This window comes from Syngnathoides biaculeatus, chromosome 15 (genome assembly GCF_019802595.1).
Source record: "Syngnathoides biaculeatus isolate LvHL_M chromosome 15, ASM1980259v1, whole genome shotgun sequence".
In the NCBI taxonomy this organism is placed as follows: domain Eukaryota; kingdom Metazoa; phylum Chordata; class Actinopteri; order Syngnathiformes; family Syngnathidae; genus Syngnathoides; species Syngnathoides biaculeatus.
The window spans coordinates 13,222,501-13,242,356 of record NC_084654.1 but is presented as its reverse complement, the minus strand read 5'-3'; the positions used below and the strand labels follow the sequence as shown (position 1 = coordinate 13,242,356).

The following is a 19,856-nucleotide window of genomic DNA, read 5'->3' as shown; positions in this document are numbered from 1 at the left end:
GAGATAAAACATTTAAAATGCCACAAAAACAATAAAAATGACAAACAAAATATTTTAAAAAAGACAATTCAAACCACATACAGTGCAAGTAATATGATCAAAAAGTGGATATATTCTAAAAAGCATGAGAAAAAAGGAAGAGTTTTCAACCTGGATTTAAAAACATTCATTGACCTCACCTCTGTTGGCAACTTATTCCATCTGTGTGCAGCATAATAGCTAAATGCTGCTTCACCGTGGTTGCTTTGGACTCTGTGCTCCACTATTTGACCTGAGTGAGTCGATCCCAGAGCGCTACTGAGTTTGTATTCCGTAAGCATTTCTTTCACGTATTCAGGACCTAAATCATTTCACGATTTATAGACCAGTAGCAGAACTTTAAAATATATTCTAAAGCTGACTGGAAGCCAGTACAATGACTTTAGGATTGGAGTTAATGTATATGCTCTGATTGCTTTGTTTTGGTCAGAACGCGAGCTGCAGCATCCTAAATGAGCTAATACTGTTTAATACTCTTTTTTTGGGATTCCAGTCAGAAGACCATTACAGTAGTCAAGTCTACTTGAGGTAAAAGCATGGCTGAGCTTTTCCTGGTCTGCTTGACTACCTTAATATGACAAATTACTATTTGTTAGTGCATTTATAAGAACAGCATTAAGAGTCTTAAGAGTGAGTAGATTTGGGTAATTTGTGGGGAACAATAGTTGGAATAGACTTGTGAACTCACAATCCTAGAAGCTCAGTCACAAGGCTGCCAAAGTGTTTAGAATGTTCTGGAAGTTATTCGAGGCATAACCAAACACTCATAATCAGCAAACAATGTATTGTGGCTCAACAACATGGCGGCCTCCATATCTTCAAAAGCATTTCTTTGAAAGACGATTCATAACAGTTCATTACATCTGACCATTTGTTCATGTCAGATGTAACAAGCATTTTTTCATGGTCAAGGGAATGTTTAAAAAAAAAAAAAACGCTCACTTTCAATGGTAATAGGTATCATCTCTCATTATGAAGTCCAAATGTGCTAGGATTAAGGAAAATACGAATAAGGGCATATAAAATCCAAGATTTAGAATTTGACCTCAAGGTTTACTGGCTTCCAATTAGTCACGGGGTGTCTGTGCTGGGAAACGAGAGCAGGAGGAGGGCTTTGCATGTGACCATATGAACTCACAAGTGTTACAAGAAGCTGTCAGCTATATGTGCCTATCAGTCTTTTAAAAAGTTCGATAAGTCTGAACTGACCTCAGGGGCAATGTAATCAGGGGTGCCACAGAAAGTTCTCGCTCCAACACCTTCAGATATGCCTTCTTTGCACATGCCAAAGTCTGCGAGTTTACAGTGGCCGTCCTTGTCAAGCAGAACATTATCAAGCTTTAGATCCCTGAAAGGCAAGGCAAACAAATTGAAGATTAAAATTGACAGGATTTGCTTTGTCAGATCTTTCCCATTAAATCTTAAAACAATGTGCTGTATAGACAAGTTTCATATACAGAATGTGAATTTTGCTGCATGTAACATCCTGCCATGTACACTTCCACGGAATTGAACAATTGAATAATATATTCTGAGTGTCAGCATTTATCATTTTTTCAGATTAAAAAAGTCACATAGCAATCAGAACTGGAGCTCAAATCTATGATCAGGCAATCTGACTTTAGAGAGATGAATTCTTAATCTCCCTTTGAGTTCATTTTGTCATACAACACACACACACACACGCACACACACACACACACACACACACACACACACACACACACACACACACACACCACACACACACACACACACACACACACACTCTCTGGAGATGAGAAGACTCCTCAGAGTTTATATACATACCGTATACTGTATTACTACAGACTGAGCAAATGCATAGAATTCACTGATCATAATTTAATACAGTACTGTATATTATACGCTTCTTCACTATACAAATCAAAAGTGACGGTCCTGTGAGATGTGAGAAAGGAATTTAGATAGCATTTCCATTAACTAAGATAACGCTGTATTTTGATTGGCACAGTAAGTGTTATTTAAATATTTTCTCGAGATATTATATAAAAAAAAAAAATAAAAAATTGTTCCAGCGGTGAGACGGTGATCAACTGGTTAGCACATCTGCTTCACAGTTCTGAGGACCCGGGTTCAAATCCGGCCTCGCCTCTGTGGAGGTTGCATATTCTCCCCGTGCCTGGGTGGATTTTCTCCATGTACGCCTGTTTCCTCCCACATCTCAAGAATATGCATGTTGGGTTAATTGACAAATCTAAATTGCTCATTGGTGTGAATGCGAAGGAATGGTTGTTTGTTTATATGTGCCCTACAATTGGCTGGTGACCAGTTCAGGGTGTACACTGCCTCTTGGATGAATATAGCAGAGATAGGTTCCACCACGCTCGTGACCCAAATGAGGATAAGCGGTATGCATTGAATGAATTGCTACAGAAATGGACTGCAACTTTCAGAGAGATGTTACAAATATAGTACGTAGAACAGGATGTGTTATGATGCAGTATATTAACAACAATGCTCTGCTCTCTGTAGGATGCATAGCAGTTTGACACCAGTTAATGGAAGATTTAGAACCTTTGATGTGCACTATTAAACACTTGCCAGGAAAAACATGATGTGCTAATTGCATTGACCTACATAAATAAATGCAACAGCCAGTTTTTCTGCCAGACCCAGCAAGGTAATCAAAAGCAACCCAATAAATTGTTAGAGGGTTGACTGTAAATTAATGAAAACACCAGCAGTCTCCAGAAGTGGCTTGGCGAGATTAATGAGTATTTTGGGTGTGTGGCACTCATCATCATCTGTCATCAAACCAAGTGAACTTTCAAGTTTGTATGAAACTAGACCTAGCCGCTGATGCTCACATGGGTCGCGGGCGTGCTGGAGCCAATCCCAGCTATCCTTTGGCAGGAGGAGAGTTACACCCTGGACTGGTTGCCAGCCAAAAGCAAGGCACATAAACAACCATTCGCACTGACATTCACATCTACGGGGAATTTTAGAGTCTTCAATTAACCTACCATGCATGTTTTTGCAATGTGGGAGGAAACCCGAGTGCTTGGAGCTGTAGCATGCAACCTGTGTGTGTCTTCTGCAGGCAACAGTCATGCTTTAACATGCTGCACTGATGCCTGATTAAAAAAAGGACACATGCCTCTGCTAAATATAACTCAAGGTTTTCTGAGCACATGATGCCCTTTATCATCATAGATTGCCATGAAGCCCTGTATTTTAGACAGATATCGTGATTATTGTAAATATACATAAGTCCATAAAAGAACACTCGTGTGCCTGATGTATTGTCACGTAATGTGGATTTTTATGACATTTACGTGATCTGTATGACCACAATACGTTCACTGAGAAATCTCCAGTGTTTGACAGTGATTAAGTGTTAAACATGAAATGTAGGGTGAGTATGGAAAACAAAATTTTAGGAGGAAGTTGAAACCAAACTATGGCCCAAACAGTAACATGCATGAATAGGCAGAAAAGTAGGGTTTTTATCTCATAATTAGTGCTCACAAATATATTTTATGAGCACAAAATACAATGTTGTAAGAGTCTAAATACTGTAGACAGAACTGATGCAAAAGAAGACAAGGCATGTATTATACAAACTGCAAAAGAGTGAATAAGGGTATTTATTTTGGTTCCATTCTATCACAGAATAAGTGTGGATTCCCTGCAGCTGTGATTTTTAGCACTGAATCACTACTAAGTTTTATTTAGCTGTATTATGAGGGGTGGGGGAGTTGTTATTGTATGTGTGTGCGTGCGTGTGTGCATCCGCATGTCAGTCATACCGATAGATGATGCCTTTGCCATGCAGGAACATGAGGGCTGAGGTGATCTCTGCTGTGTAGAAACATGCCCGGGGCTCATCGAATCTTCTGGACTTCTGAATGTGGAACATCAGATCCCCGCCATTTACAAACTCCATCACGAAGAAGAGGCGGTCCTGTCAGAATTGGGAGATATCACATCTATTTGAGCACATACTGTATATGTATAGTGTAAATATACACACAATGGGCCCGGAGAAGGGCTCATCTTATCAGCTTGCTCTCATGACTCGTCATGAGGCCAAGCTCACTTCAAGGACATAGTGACAGCTCATGTACTTCTCAGCGCTGTAATGGATTGCTAGAGAACTAAATGTGGTTTGAGGTTAGTGGGGTGAAAAAAATACAGATCAAATACATAAATCTTTTATTCTCATTACAGCCTGCGGTTGGTACATAATGTAAAAATAAGAGGCAAGGGAAGAAGAGTCGGCTGAAGATGTGATGCACGGGACTGCGTGTAAAGCTTCATCAATTGATCAGACAGGCAGCAAATTTTAGAGGTCAGATTTTTTCTTTTTACATTTAAGAATGCTGAGGACCAAACTCAAAAGTGTGTTCAGTACTGCAATGTGTTAACGACAGCCTGTGTTGTACTTGTTTACAGTACATGATTATGTACAGTTTGATAGTTAAAGTAAGTCACAGACTCCCATAACATGATCACAATACCAGATTCACATATCAAACAATATAGTTTGGAATTTTTTTTAAGCCCGGTTATCGTGATGGCCAAGGTCTTTTTAGTTATACAATACTGTAAATGTTGTTTTTTGATGTACTGCAGCGATTCTGTGTGCTAGATACTAGTCCTGCATGTGCTCCGTGTAGTTGCAAGCGAAATAGTCACTGCCCAAGTTTAATTCACTCGTTAACTTCACATTTAATCTTAACTACATTTTATCCATCCACTTTCTTAGCCCGTTATCCTTCTAAGGCTTGTGGGAACACTGGAGCCTATCCCAGCTAATTTCGGGCTGAAGTCAGACTACACCCTGAAGTGGCGGCCAGTCAGTCGCAGGGCTTATCGACACCGTCACGGAGTAGGAACTGAACCCACGCTGCCTGCACCAAAGTCAGGTGAGTGTACCACTACACCATAAGCGACAGAACTGATTGACAAATATATTTTTTTTACTTAAATTTTATGAGCAGTACATTTGAATGGAATAATTATTTAAGTATTACTTTTTTTGGGAGACTTTGCTAATGTTGTAGTGGCTAAACCATAATAAGTTCTGAGGACCAGGGTTTAAAGTCAGCTTTTTGTCATTGGGGAATGTGTCTCATTTCAACTGACTCAAACCAAACCTGCTGACCAACTAAACAAGTAAAACGATTGAACCAATAGAGAAAGCAATTCATACCACCATTTTACATCAACACAAAGATTATTGCAAATGGTCACTTAAAAAAAAAAAAAGATCTCTCATTCTTCTTCTTCTTCTTAAAAAAAAAGTAATTAAAAGATTTAAAAACTAGCACACATTGTATCATGATCATCATTATAAGGTGTATTGCTGCAGTATCAAATTGGGTCATCTTTAGCCTGAGCTGTTCAGTGAATGTTACGTGCCTTGATCTGCTCAAAATTCGGGGGGAAAAAAGGAGGCGGCCAATGTTACTTTCTACCACAATTTCCTGTCATGTTTTTTTTTTTTTTATCAGAGTGTACTTGAACACACAGTTAGTGTACTTTCCGGTCTTGGTTTAAAACACTCACACACACACGGTGAATGGTTCGAGGGAGGAGAGCTACTCTTAATACGTATGTTAATGCTGTTCTATTCAAAACCTGGGTGAAATAGGTCAATGGAGGCTCTACATAGAAAGAAGATTAAGATTGTCTTGCCTCCGGCTAGGAAAAGAGCCAAGTATTACCTCACACCCAGTTAGACAGGTTGAAAACTGCTGCCACCTGTTGAACTATTCATGTAATGCAATACACCGTAGTCGCCCGTGGAAATAAAAATAGTTTCTGCTCTAAAACACACAAAAGGCTCTATAGTGCTCAACGAGAGTAAAAGTCATTTGAGAAGTGTAATTTCTAGCCAGTCATTCATTAGTATGTATGAATTTTTGCTCTTTTGCAGTGTTCAAAGAATATGCAATGAAAAATAACTTTTTTGAATTCCATTAGCAATTAATGGGACATAAAGGTGAAAGTATTTTGTAGCGTTTTGGATGCCATGCAAAATTTTCATTCTGAAAATAAAACGCGAAGTTCATTAACATCATCTGTTGGATGTACTAATTTATGTTGGGAATTTCTATAACGTACTGTAATTATATTGATAATAAACAGGTAACAATATTATACACAACTAAGGAAAAATCTAATACAATAAGTAATACAATGTAATACCGTAAAATATATATGCCTGTGAAGACCTCAGCCCAAATTTTGCAGGCTGGAAATATTTTAAACAGTGTTACACACACACACACACACACACACACACACACCACACACACACACACCACACACACACACACAAAACTCAAAGCACCCGCACAAGTTTTACCTGGTATCATTAAATTTCTCAGTGGGGTTCAGTATGGGGAAGTCTGCAGATTTGACCATCATTGATCCCCTCCAATAGGATGCGTAAGCCACAAAGTTTCATAGTAAGGAGGTTGGCTGTTCACAGAGTGCTGTGTCAAAGCATATCAATAGAAGGAAAAATGTGCTTGTAGAAGATGCACTAGAACAAAAGACACCAGTCTACTTCAGCGAAATATCAAACAAAGAAGGTTGAAAATTTAGCAGAGATCCAGAAAGAGTGGAATGAGGCGGGAGTCACGGTCTCACAGTCCGTGGAGATGGGCTACAACAGTTTGGATCCTCGGGTCAAGCCACTTGTGAGCCTGAGCCAATGTAAGAAGTGTCTCAACTGGACCAAGGAGGAGAAGAGGGACTCCAATGTTGGCCAGTGGTCTGAGGTCCTCTTTTCCAATGAAAGCAAAGTGTGTCTTTCATTCGGGAATCAAGGTCCAAGGCTTTGGAGGGAGACTGGTGTAGAACAGAACCCAAGCTGCTTGAGGTCCAGTGTGCAATAAAATAAAAACAGTCAGTTATGATTTGGGGTGCAATGTCCAGTGCAGGTGTTGGTAAACTCTGCTTTCTTAAATCCAAGGTCACCCAAACACTCTACCAGAATGTTTTAGAGGACTTCATGATTTCTTCTGTTGGGTTTAGAGATGCAAATTTCATCTTCCAGCAGGACCTGGCCCCTGCATATAAGACTAGAAGCATCAAAACCTGGTTTGAGTCCCACGGCGTCACAGTGCTTGACTGGCCAGTCGATCTAATTGAGAAATTAGACTCCACTGAGAATCAATGGGATATTAGCAAGAGGAAGTTGAGGGTCACCAAACCCAAAAATAAATAAGAACTCCCAACCAAGTATTGAAGATTAACATATGGTTTTGAAAGTAACACAATTTGAGTGAATTAATGAGCCCAATTTTTTTTTCGGGTTTTATGAGGTAAAAGCCCATGTTAAGTAAAAATAAACATATTTGAAATTGTTCAAATTGTGGGCCCTGAATCTATGATCGTTGAAAGTTTAACTTTTTGAATGGAATTATGTAAATAAATGATCCAGGATATTCTTTTTGTGGGGGGAAAGAGTCTGTATGCTATGTTGCAGTCAGTGCATGATGCATTTAGTACACTATTGTGAAAGAGACATTTTAAAAAAACAGCAATATTTATTTGTAAAGATTGAATCCACCTAAACTAAAATACGTTACTGTATAATGTCTTCAACAAAAGCATGTTTAAATCTTCCATAACTACTGTGTACTTTACTCTGAAACTACTGTGTTTACACTGAAATACAATGCAAAGATTTCCATCAGCAGCAAGTGGATAGAGGCACGTGTGTATCTTGCATCTCCACTGACCAGAGTCTGGAAGCAGCAATACAGCTGTGTGAGGTACGGGTGACAGCTGGCCAGCGACAGCACCCTCTTTTCAGTCATGGTACACTCTACATCATCGTCCTGCAGGATGATGTCCTTTTTCAGAACCTTGACAGCAAAAACCCGATCTTTGTTGTTAAGTCTCGCAAGCATCACCTGCAGATAGGACACAGGGCAATGTTTGCTTTCACCTGAAAGGCCATCAAGGCATTATTGTACAGCATGTTTCTGGTCACCACTCTCATGTCTTTCCCACCTTGCCGAAGCTACCCTTGCCAAGCACTTGAAGAAATGTGAAATCTGAGATCCCATATTGAGGCATCTCTGGCTGACTTTTCACACTCTTCCTCCTTTCAGAGGGCATCTTTGTCGTACTTGAACCAAACTGTCAAAGCAAAGAGAAAAGACAAGCTCGCCCGTTGTAATTACATCCACGATAAAGGACAATTGGTGTTAACGAAATGATCAGTTTGGAAAAATGCTCATACTCTTTGGAGTTTTTTTTCGGAGAGTTCTGCAGCGAGTATGCCCATCTCTGCCAGCTTGTTGGCCAGTTCAACAGAGTTCACGCCACAGTTCTGCGCAACGTTGCCTTCGCATCGGATGTGAACATTTAGCTTACAGACTGGAGAAACAAATCACAGAGCAAAAAATTATAGTATACATAGCAGAATGTTGGGTTTATTTTTCCACTTCATTATTCAAGACATTTGCCTAAATCCTGGTTTTTGCGTTTCTTACTTTTGCAGTGCAGGCCCTGCCGGACAAATCCCCACAGCAGTGATCCGCAGTGGTTACAGAAAGTGGGTGACTTGTAGTTGTGCATGGTGAACTGGTGAGGTACGTTAATGCTGAAGCCGGGGCTTGGACTCTGTAAAAGAGACACACACATTGATGTTTAAAAGTTGCATTAACACACAATTTTACCCATTTAAACGTAATATCCCAACGTGTAAACCAGAGGTAATAAGGTAAATTTTGATGATAAAATATAGCACAGAGGCAAGATGAAAAAAAGGGGGTTCAAATTAGATTTATGGACCTTCTTAACGCATTGATACGTCTGTCAAGAGAATGTGGAATGGACTATGTTCAAACGAGAGTGATGGTACCTCTGATCGCTTCATGAGTGGGCACACAGTGACAACTTGTTGGTGGCAGCGCTTGTGAACGACACATGTACAAACTAGAGGGGAAAAAGCTCAAAATCAATTGCAAAGCTCAATGGGGAGAATAAGAATACAACATAAGGTCACCTTGGCACTGGTAGCCCTGCTTTCCAAAAACACCCCTGTAACAAAGACAAACCCATTAAGGTTCAAATCGATGCAGGCATCGGTGGCTTATGCGTGACTAATTTCCTCACCAGATGAACTCTTTGCAGTGACAACAGAAGGTGGGCTGACGAAGGAACGTGGACATGAACTTGTGACCGTTGACCTGGTGGACTTTCCGTCTCACGGCACCCTGACGCTTCCTGGTAAACTCCTTGTGGTTTTTCTCTGGTGCGATGGCCTCATCTGTAAATAAGAAGCACAAAATCAATTGGCAAACCCGGAAATGTCACATCACCGCATGAGCTAAAAATTAATGTGCATCTCAATTGCAAATGATGCCGTTTACTCCTTAAAAAAATACTTGCAAACTAGTCATGCAACACGAAAACATCCATTGTTCAATTTTCACGCATGCCTGACTGTTGTTATTTTTATTATTACACATGGGCATTCTAAAGCAGTGATTACCAACCTCTGTGCTGTGAGAGATGATCACTAAATTATTCCATTACACTCAATTGGTCTCCAAATGTTCATTATTTACTGTATCTGATGTACCTTTGCTCATCTACAAATTCCAGCAACATACAGTGATGCACTTTCTACTAGATGGCAGAAGGTACTGATACAATTAACCTGTGTATGAATCTGTTTCCAGTTTGACAGCAGAATAACAGTCAAACAGACCCAGATGTCAAACTAAATCAATCAATGATTATGTTGAGAGAAGATTATTATTACTTCAGAGTGTAGAATTTGTGGCATTTTTGTTTGCTGGTGTGCTGAGACTTTTCTAATGTATTATACTGGTTGAATAGAGGTTATAAAGAATAGAGGATAGCTGCTGAATAGACCGTACAAATGAACAATCTGGATTATTTTTGGTTTGAAACAAAAACATTTATTGTACACCTGCATATAGATAGCAAATTGTTTCAATGTGTGAGTTCTATTCAGTACTTGAGCACCTACCTATTATTTAGGAAATGCAAACAGGGCAATTACATATTGTCAAAGGAGTCAGTCAAAGCATAATTTTCTTGTTTGAGGTAACAACCGAATGCAAACGAGTGACCTCACCGTCAATGAAGGAACCATTAAGCTTAATAAGGATGTAAATGCTGCCTTCAGGTTCCAAGTCCATCTGCAAACAGACATAAAAACACACATTTTGTATGTGAATAGCAGTTTTGAAAACACATTATCTTTGCATTCATGTATAGTATAAAAAGTATTAAATGTGAAATAAATGAAATTTGAGTGATGTATAAGCTTTGTTTTTTTTAGGACAAAAACTAATTGTAATAACTATGAAGGTTACGCTTTCTTAGTCATGTGACATCACATAATAAGAAAGCGTAACTGGATTGGCTGTGTGTTTGGTTCTGACCTGAAGTTACCCTGCCTGGTGGCACAGAAGGTGAATTTCAGAGAGTGAAATGTAGCTGGTTGAATTGTTAACATTGAAAAGTTACACTGAAATACAACTATAAAAAATATGATCACTTTACATTTCAAATTCAAATTTCGATTTCTGTGGCATTTCAAATTCAAATCCTGGTTTCACATATTTACTTCCATAAATAACTGAGTTAAAGGTGAGTGTGATAAATGCACAGAGTCGATTCACTGTCACTGAGTTTAAACACATACTAGTTCTCGTAAGCAGATAATGTGATTGGAATTTAAACACCTTGACCGAAAAAGCAGAGCAGGTCAGGCAAGTTGTTTTGGGTGTGGAGGCCTGCTGCTCAGCTGTGAGGGACATCTCACTCTCACTTATGTGCACAGTGTATCGCGAGGAATATATGCCAAGATATTAGGCCAGAGGTTTTTATGATTTTACATTCATTAAAAAAAAACAAAAGTTTAAAAAAAACAATGAAAATGTGATTGAAGCCAAGTCATTAATCTTTCATTTGTGCGAGAAAAAAACATGCCATGTGTCATTTAGATATTACAACAATTATATGGATTTTTAGAGTATCAAAAGTATTTTGACAAAGTGACACCATTGTAAATAGAATCGTACATTTTTATACTTGAAAGAAAATGCATTTGCAGTCAATGACATCCCATGTAGTACACACTGAAATCACCCTACTGGGAGTTTCCACACAGTATTGAATGGCTGGAAAAAAGAATCTACTGTGTTCCATTTAAGGTCAAATCAACAGTGGAAATACATTTTGTATTCTGAAAATTGAGAGCATTCCCCCCACTTTAAAAACTGCTATTGTCAGCCCCTATCTTGACAACTTTGGGGAGAATATCAGTTATGTGCTTATCATCAGATGCTTGCGCTGATAACGATGTGAGTGAGTAAATGCCAATCTCTGATAACACTGGAGATCTCGTTACCTGCTTTGACAACAATTCGACTGCGTAATCTGGCTTGAAAATGGTGGATCTTTGCCCAGCAGTGTTATGTAATGTATTCAAAATGGCAAAGCATGCTTACTGACAAATTTTCAAAAGCACGTGTCACAAAACAAACTTAAGAGCGTGTTTGTACAAACAAAACAAATGTATTTTCCTTTTAAATTGTACTAACTAGTCTTCAATCACATTTTGACTGCTTTAATTCAATTCTGTTGTGGCACTGGCAACAAACTCTGTCATATACCAACTTCTCGACATAACCGTTGATCTGATGGTCTTTCTTGCAATGAGCCAAAAGTGGTGTTGGCGTTTGCTACAACAGAGAACGGAGACCTGCTCCCTGGAGAATAACAACACATTTGTTTACAGCTGAACTTCCTTTTCACTTCATCTTTGAAATCTACATCAACTCAAATGGAAACCAACATGCAGGTCGACGATTGCACCTGTAATCTATTTGCTAATTTGAGATTTCCTTAAAATATTTATCTGCCAAGCATTATAAGAGAAGTGTTTGCGTTGACTAAAGTTACACAAGGTGAATTGTGGGGCGGTAGCGTCTAAAAATGAAACATCTAATACACTATCCACAGAGGAAGAAGTTTGGGTCTCTGTTTCAAAGAAGGGGGCCGTTTCAGTTGAGCAAGCAGCATTCACCACAATGAGGTGCCAGGAAGTAGGCGGCAAAGGAAAAAGTTAAATCTACATAAATGTCATGGTGAGAACTTGAATGGGAGCACATACACTAGATAGACGGTGGATGGCGTTTTGTGTGCAACGGGAGCACATCAATGGCGACATCCTGAAGGTCTTTGGTGGGTCTTTAATCTCACTTCAGATGCAATCAAGTCTTTCGAAGGCTGGACCGAGATTTAGCGTATGCATCTTAAAGTGTACTGAAATGTGTTCACTGCTCAAAGAGGAAATAAACACCTTCCCTGCCCCCACAAGAGAATTGGGTGCGACTAAAAGTGACATTCACAGATATATCTATGGCTAGAGGTGAAGCAGCGGCAGGGTGACATCAGTCGTGTCAGCGTAAAGAAACTGACTAAATACAATGAATGTATGGGGAAACAAAAAACATTGCAACATTATCCTTTACTTTTGTAAGATAGAATAATGATGACGTCCAAAAGGTTTTTTTCTGCTTTTTCTTGTCGAGTACCCAGGACAGGAGAGAGGCACATGTCCTGCTCCATCTGTAGCACAATATTAATTTTGGTTTTCATTTCTTCCCCCACACCCTCTCTATTAGATCATTCATACCCTCCATGTATGCGTCTGGATTTTTCTTCTACTTTTAGCGGAATATCATGCATGACTTTATGTATCAAATTCTGAATTCGACATTTGACGTTTAATAGCATTGTTTGCCAACAATTCCAATGTTTTTTGGGTCTTTTTTGCATTTTACTAAAATAGTCTCAATGAGTGAAGTCACTTGAGTGCATTGGATCTCAGAGGTGGGTAGCGAAGCCAAATATTGTACTTAAGTAAGAGTGCTCCTACTTTAGAATAATATGACAAGTAAAAAGTAGTACATACTTAATATATACTTGCGTAAGAAGGTACTCAGTGGAAAAAAAAAAAAACTTAAGTCAAGAGTACCGTATTTTCTGCACTATAAGGCCCACCTAAAAGCCGTCGGTGCACCTTATAATCCGGTGCGCCTTATATATCGAGGAATATTAAGCCTTTAATGCAGCTCCATCTAATGGGATGCATAACATAACTCCAACCTCTACTGTAGCGCCTATTCTATACGCCTTATAATGTGGTGCATCTTATATATGAAAAAAACTTTTAAAATAGGCCATTCATTGAAGGTGCGGAAAACACATGTAAGTGGTGAGTAACTTTATTATTATTTTTTTCAAAAAGGCTAAATGTCTCTGGTTTCAGGTCATTCAGGATCCCAATAATTTAATTTTGTTAAATGCCCAAATAATGAGATAATTTAAATTATTTTCTTTGAAGTAAAAAACGTACATACAATTAAATTCCTTAGTATCAAGTGGGATTTCCTTCGAACTGCATGACGTGGATCGAACGTTTTGGGTAACCTTCCAGAAACTTCCGACAGTACTCTGCTGAAATCCTGGCCCGTTCCTCCTGACAGAACTGGTGTAACTGAGTCAGGTTTGTCGGTCACCCCGATGGGATTCAGATCAGGGCTTTGCAATGGCCACTCCAAGACATCAACTTTGTTATCCTCAACCCACTTTTTAATAATTTTGGCAGTATCCTGAGGGTCATTGTCCATTTGGAAGATTCATTTCCACCCAAGCTTTCCCTTCCTAGCTGATGTCTTCAGATATTGCCTTCACATCTCCATGTAATGTTCTTTAATCGTGATGCAGTCTATTTTATGTAGAGCTCCCGTTCCTGCTGCAGCAAAACAGCCTCACAAACATTATGTTGCCACCTCCAAGCCTCCATAGTTGATATGGTGTTTTCAGGTCTACAAGACCCACCCACCCAGCCCTTTCCACCCGAAGGTTGGTCGTTATGGCCAAACAGCTCCACTTTACTTTCAACAGACCACAGGACTTCCAGCCCATGCAGGTGCAGGACTATTTTCTCTGTAGATGATACTTTCTTACCAGGTTCATCAAGAATCTTCACAAGGTCTTAAGCTTTGGTTCTGGGGTTGATTGCACATTTCGGACCAAAAAAGATTCATCTCCGGGACACGGAGTAATGGCTTGACATTCCCGTGATGTTTCTAGAATACTTGCAAATACTTGTTTGAATAGGTGAACATGGCACCTTCAAGCATCTGGAAATTGCACCCAAGAATGAGCCAGACTTGTGGAGCACCACAAATTCTCTCTCTGATTTCCTGGCTGATTTCTTTTGATTTTCCCAAGATTTCAAAGAAGGAATGTTTGAGGTGTGGCCTTAAATACATGCCTAGTTGTTAAATAACTCACAAGTTGTCAGTTAACCTATCACGAGCTTTCAAATCCATGAGCTCATCATCTGGGATTCCCCACGTTCTTTAAAGACATAGTACTTTTTGTGTATGTAAACTTTTGACCTTGAAGAAACTAACATAAAATTCTGTTGAGAAATCCTTTCTCTCATTATTGTGACATTTGACAAAAACTCAGGAGAGGTCTAGTCTTATTTGACTTCAGACAGTGAGAAAAAAAAATGAAGTGTTTGTTTTTGAAGTGTATGTAAACATCTGGCTTCAACTGTATACATATCCATTCATCAATTTTCCAAGCCGCTTAACCTCACAAATATACACATACACACACACACACACACATATATATATATATATATATATATATATATATATATATACACAGTGCCTTGTGAAAGTATTTGGCCTACTTGAACTTTTCACCACATTTCAGGCTTCAAACAAAGACATAAAATTTTCATTTTTTTGTCAAGAATCAACAACAGGCGGGACACAATCATGAAGTGGAATGAAATTTATTGGATATTCTATACTCTTAAATAAAAACCTGAAAAGTGTGGCGTGCAAGATTATTCGGTCCCTTTACTTTCAGTGCAGCAAACTCACTCCACAAGTTCAGTGAGGATCTCTGAATAATCCAATGTTAACTGATGATGATAAATAGAATCCCCCAGTGTGTAATCAAATCTCTGTATAAATGCACCTTCTCTGTGATAGTCTCTGGGTTCTGTTTAAAGTGCAGAGAGCATCATGAAGACCAAGAAATACACCAGTCAGGTCCGAGATGCTGTTGTGGAAAAGTTAAAAGTCGGATTTGGATCCAAAAAGATTTCCACAGCTTTAAACATCTCTAGGAGCACTATGCAAGCAATTATATTGAAATGGAAGCAGGATCAGACCACTGCCAATCTACCAAGACCCGGCCATTCCTCTAAACTTTCACCTCCAACAAGGAGAAGACTGATCAGAGATGCAGCCAAGAGGTCCATGATAACTCCGGATGAACTGCAGAGATCTACAGCTGAGATGGGATAGTCTGTCCATAGGACAACAATCAGTCGTACACTGCACAACTCTGGCCTTTATGAAAGGGTGGCAAGAAGAAAGCCATTTCTCAAAGATATCCATAAAAAGTCTCGTTTGAAGTATGCCACAAGCCACTTGGGAGACACACCAAATATGTGGAAGAAGGTGCTCTGGTCAGATGAACTTTTTGGCCACAATACAAAACGATATGTTTGGCGCAAAAGCAACACAGCTCATCACTCTGAACACACCATCCTCACTGTCAAACATGGTGTTGGCAGCCTCATGGTTTGGGCCTGCTTTTCTTCAGCAGGGACAGGCAAGATGGTTTAAATTGATGGGAAGATGAAAGGAGGCAAATACAGGACACTTCTGGAAGAAAACCTGTTGGAGTCTGCAAAAGACCTGAGACTGGGACGGAGAGTTTTCTTCCAACAGGACAATGATCCAAAACATAAAAGCCAAATCTACAATGGAATGGTTCACAAATAAACGTATCCAGGTGTTGGAATGGCCAAATCAAAGTCCAGACCTGAATCCAATCGAGAATCCTCTGTGGGCAGAGCTGAAAACTGTTGTTCACAAATGCTCTGTATCCAACCTCACTGAGCTCGAGGTGTTTTGCAAGGTAGAATGGGCAAGAATTTCCTTCTCTCGATGTGCAAAACTGATGGAGACATACAGTACCCCAAGCGACTTGCAGCTGTAATTGCAGCAAAAGTTGGAGCTGCAAACTATCAATCCAAGGGGGCCGAATAATATAGCACGCCCCACTTTTCGCGTTTTTATTTGTTAAAAAAGTTTAAAATATCCAATAAATTTCGTTCCACTTCCCGATTGTGTTCCACTTGTTGATTTCTGACAAAAAAAATTATTTTATATCTTTATGTTTGAAACCTGAAATGTGGCGAAAGGTTGAAAAGTTCAAGGGGGCCGAATACTTTCACAAGGCACTGTATACACACAAAATTTACGAGTTTTAGCAAAGAGGTATCAGTGTGACGCTAACCACAAACCAAAAATAGAACTTATGATAGAAAGCTACAGTATTTGGCTGCCTTAAACCAATCACACAAATGATGTAACCAAGTACTGCAGATGCTCATGTAGCTAAAAGTATCATGGTTACTTACAAGGAAATGAAAAAAGCTAAAAAAATTATTTCCACTTCGAAACAATGAAGTGAAGCATCTTCAGAGGTGTGTAGTATTACTTTCAGTTTGATTCAAACGTTAATAATAGTTAACTTCTCTATGTATGAGTTAAGAATTTCAAAAGGTTTTGTATTTTTTTGGGGGGGTGTCCTTTATTCTGATGTTTTATAATATGTTAAGACATTTTGGACACATTTGTGGTATGAAAAGAACACGCACATAACATGTTTCTTATACAATCCATCCATCCATCCATTTTCTTTGCCGCGTATCCTCACGAGGGTCGCAGGGAGTGCTGGAGCCTATCCCAGCTGTCAACGGAGGCAGGGCACACCCCAAACTGATTGCCACCCAATCGCAGGGTACATGGAGACAAAGAACCACACTCACAATCACACCTAGGGGCAATTTAGAGTGTCCAATTAATGTTGCATGTTTTAGGGATGTGGGAGGAAACCGGAGTGCCCGGAGAAAACCCACGCAGGCACAGGGAGAACATGCAAACTCCACACAGGCAGAGCCAGGATCGAACCCGGGTCCTCAGAACTGTGAGGCCAATGCTTTACCAGCTGATCCACCGTGCCACCCTGTTATACAATCCTAAATATTTAATCTTGGTTATAATATACATATTTTTATTAAATATTTATTCAGTTTAATCAATGCATTTTGTCAATCTTTCACATATCGGAAATTCCAATCACGACCAAAGCCTTATCCCTCTACAATTTATAGCAATAAAATACAGTAATTTGTTTTTTTCATGGGGTTTCTTGTCATAAATGATTCAAATCGGAACCTGGCATTTAAAGGGTTCAAATCCAAATATTGTGATAGTGAAACATACTAGTAGACTTGTTGGGGCGGGGGGGGGGGGGGGGCATGAAAATAAAGCCATGTTGTTTAAAAGAAAACCACCAAGTGATCCCACGAAGTAATTGTTCCAGATTCATTTCCACATCTATCAATGCGTTTCGTCTGTTTTACTTTGCGCCGATTGCGTCATAAATTCCTCAAAGACATTTGAAGAGTTCCTATAGATGACAAAAGCGTTTCTGCAGGCTACATCGTGTCATTGTGTAACAGATGCAGATTTAAATGGGCGCCGCTGGGTTTCATAACAGGGTCTCCTTGCCAAAAGCAAGACGTTGCCCAAAACTGCGATCAGTCACCTAAATTGATGTGGGCATTTGTACTTGTGCCCACTTACACTTCTGAAGATATCAGAACAAGTGGCCTGATATTTTTTTACTTTACGGACGCGTCGAGCTTTTTCCTGGAATGTTAGCTTAAGGGTTAAGCTTGACCCTTAAGCGGAGAGGAAACGCTTATAACGAGATGTCCACGTAAATATTGGTGATGACTCTTGACATTTTTGGGACATTAAACCACACACGGTATTGTATATAACTGCTTGGCTTCATGAGGCTTGGAAGGATGTGACGCTCGCCCGCCATGTTTGCATCATTTTAAATAGATAACACACAAATAAATTAGCAATTGAACATAATTTCCTGGTACTATCTGAGAAAGACAGCATAATACTAACTTCAACAGACCAAGGTTTAGAAACTCAAGTAATTATTTTTTTGGGATTTCCTGAAAAGTTGTCATTTTGGAGCTGCCAGCCACGATATACGAAATATGAATTAATACTAACACTTTACAGCACGACATTCGATTCTCGACCCCAGCCACACAGCATTTACAGGTGTTTTTTTTTTTTCCTAAAAACTTGTCATCTTAGAGGTGGGTGGATTCCACCAGACAGCGACAAATATATAAAATGTGAGCAAAAATTGCCACTTTATACTACAGGTCATGCCTTTTTCCTCACTGGCAACAGAATGAATTTGAACTCCATTTCTCCCCACTGATGTGCCGCTTTCATTTGCACAAGCAATAAGTACATAAAAAGATGTTAATAGTAAAATATGGACCATTATGACACCATACGTCTTTTAACTAATTGACACTGTCCCTTAAAAGGTTTATTTTGCTTCTATATCAGGGATGGACCGATATCCCCCCCACAGGCCCATTGCTGAATATTACCTGTCAAAGAGGTCAATAATTCATGTTTGAAATAATTTGCTGTAAAAAGGAAAATAGTCAAAATATTCAACAATTCAAACTCCAAAACTTCTTTTCAATAACTCCAAGCATAGGTTTATCAAACAGATTTTCACATTTTCGATGTTATTTTTATATTTGACATAACTTTTTTTTTTTTTTTTAAACAACAAAAATTGCTGGGAGCTTCCAGGTTCAACAGAATGTCAAAGTTAAAAGAAAATTAAATATATACCTCTGTAAAATTTTCTGCAGTAAAAGTTTTCCAAAATGTCAATGCAGCTGAAATGTTCAGCTCTTTAAGATCCACGCATCCGTTTCCCATCCAGCTTGTCCAAGCTAACTACCAACTATCTTTGGGCGAGAGCCGGGTACACCCTGAACTGGTCATCAGCCAAACAAACTGGTCACAAAGAAACAACCATTTGCATTGACACCGAAGGGCAATTTTGAGTTTTCAGTTAACCTAACGTGCTTGTTTGGGGATGTGGGAGGAAACCAAAGTCCCTGGAGAAAACCCACGCTGGTACGGGGAAACATGCAAACTCCACACAGGCAGGGCCGAATTTGAAACCAGTTCCTTGCTGTGCCGCCTTGTTTGAGATCGAAGAAACTAGCCCGGGAGATTTTAAATACATACATTCATATATAGTTCCCTTAAGTTTACCCAGTTTTAAATTGATCTTATCATCTGGCTGACGTGAATACGGTGTGATAATTGGCTCGGTCCATTGGTCTATCACTACTACAGATTCCGGAAGATGGTGACAAAGCACTACTTTTGTCTGAATGAAACTCTTCACCTTATTTCAACATGTTGAAATTCACCCAGAAGCCAAAAGATGACAGCAAAGCACTAGTTTGATTTCACTGGCCGGAGTACAAAAACAGCAAATAGGTGAGTTGAGTGAAAAAGAAAGGAAAAAATTGATCCATTAAAAACAAATCCATGGAACGAGTATGACAAGTGGCAAATGTTGAACCAGGAATATGCAGGACTTCACCTTCCAGGATAGAAAATGGTGTAAAATTTGTAATATGTAAACGGTGGCAAATTTGACAGGGGGGGGGGGCGTAAGGGTCCAATCATGTAGGGCCCAGAGAACCCCCCCTCTGAAATGTCTGGCGTCTGTTTTGTCTATTTAAAAAAAATGCATGAACACGAATGTAAATATGTAGCAGGTGAATCTGCATCGTGACTCACCCATTT

The 19,856-nt window shown here is 39.3% G+C and overlaps 1 protein-coding gene across 6 annotated transcripts in view; it reads right to left on the bottom strand.

The window, feature by feature from the left end:
* The window catches only part of prkcha (protein kinase C, eta, a), a 38,122-nt gene that overhangs the window by 9,029 nt on the left and 9,237 nt on the right, over window positions 1–19,856 (bottom strand). For all 6 annotated transcript variants that reach the window (XM_061843021.1, XM_061843027.1, XM_061843024.1 and 3 more), the window contains 11 exons: window positions 19,851–19,856; window positions 10,154–10,217; window positions 9,163–9,316; window positions 9,053–9,087; window positions 8,909–8,982; window positions 8,538–8,667; window positions 8,285–8,421; window positions 8,053–8,181; window positions 7,779–7,952; window positions 3,831–3,985; window positions 1,249–1,387 (listed from right to left, as the gene is read on the bottom strand). The exon at window positions 19,851–19,856 is cut by the window's right edge and continues 365 nt beyond it. In XM_061843021.1, coding sequence (XP_061699005.1) covers window positions 1,249–1,387; window positions 3,831–3,985; window positions 7,779–7,952; window positions 8,053–8,181; window positions 8,285–8,421; window positions 8,538–8,667; window positions 8,909–8,982; window positions 9,053–9,087; window positions 9,163–9,316; window positions 10,154–10,217; window positions 19,851–19,856 — 1,197 coding nt within the window. The remainder of the gene's footprint in view (window positions 1–1,248; window positions 1,388–3,830; window positions 3,986–7,778; window positions 7,953–8,052; window positions 8,182–8,284; window positions 8,422–8,537; window positions 8,668–8,908; window positions 8,983–9,052; window positions 9,088–9,162; window positions 9,317–10,153; window positions 10,218–19,850) is intronic.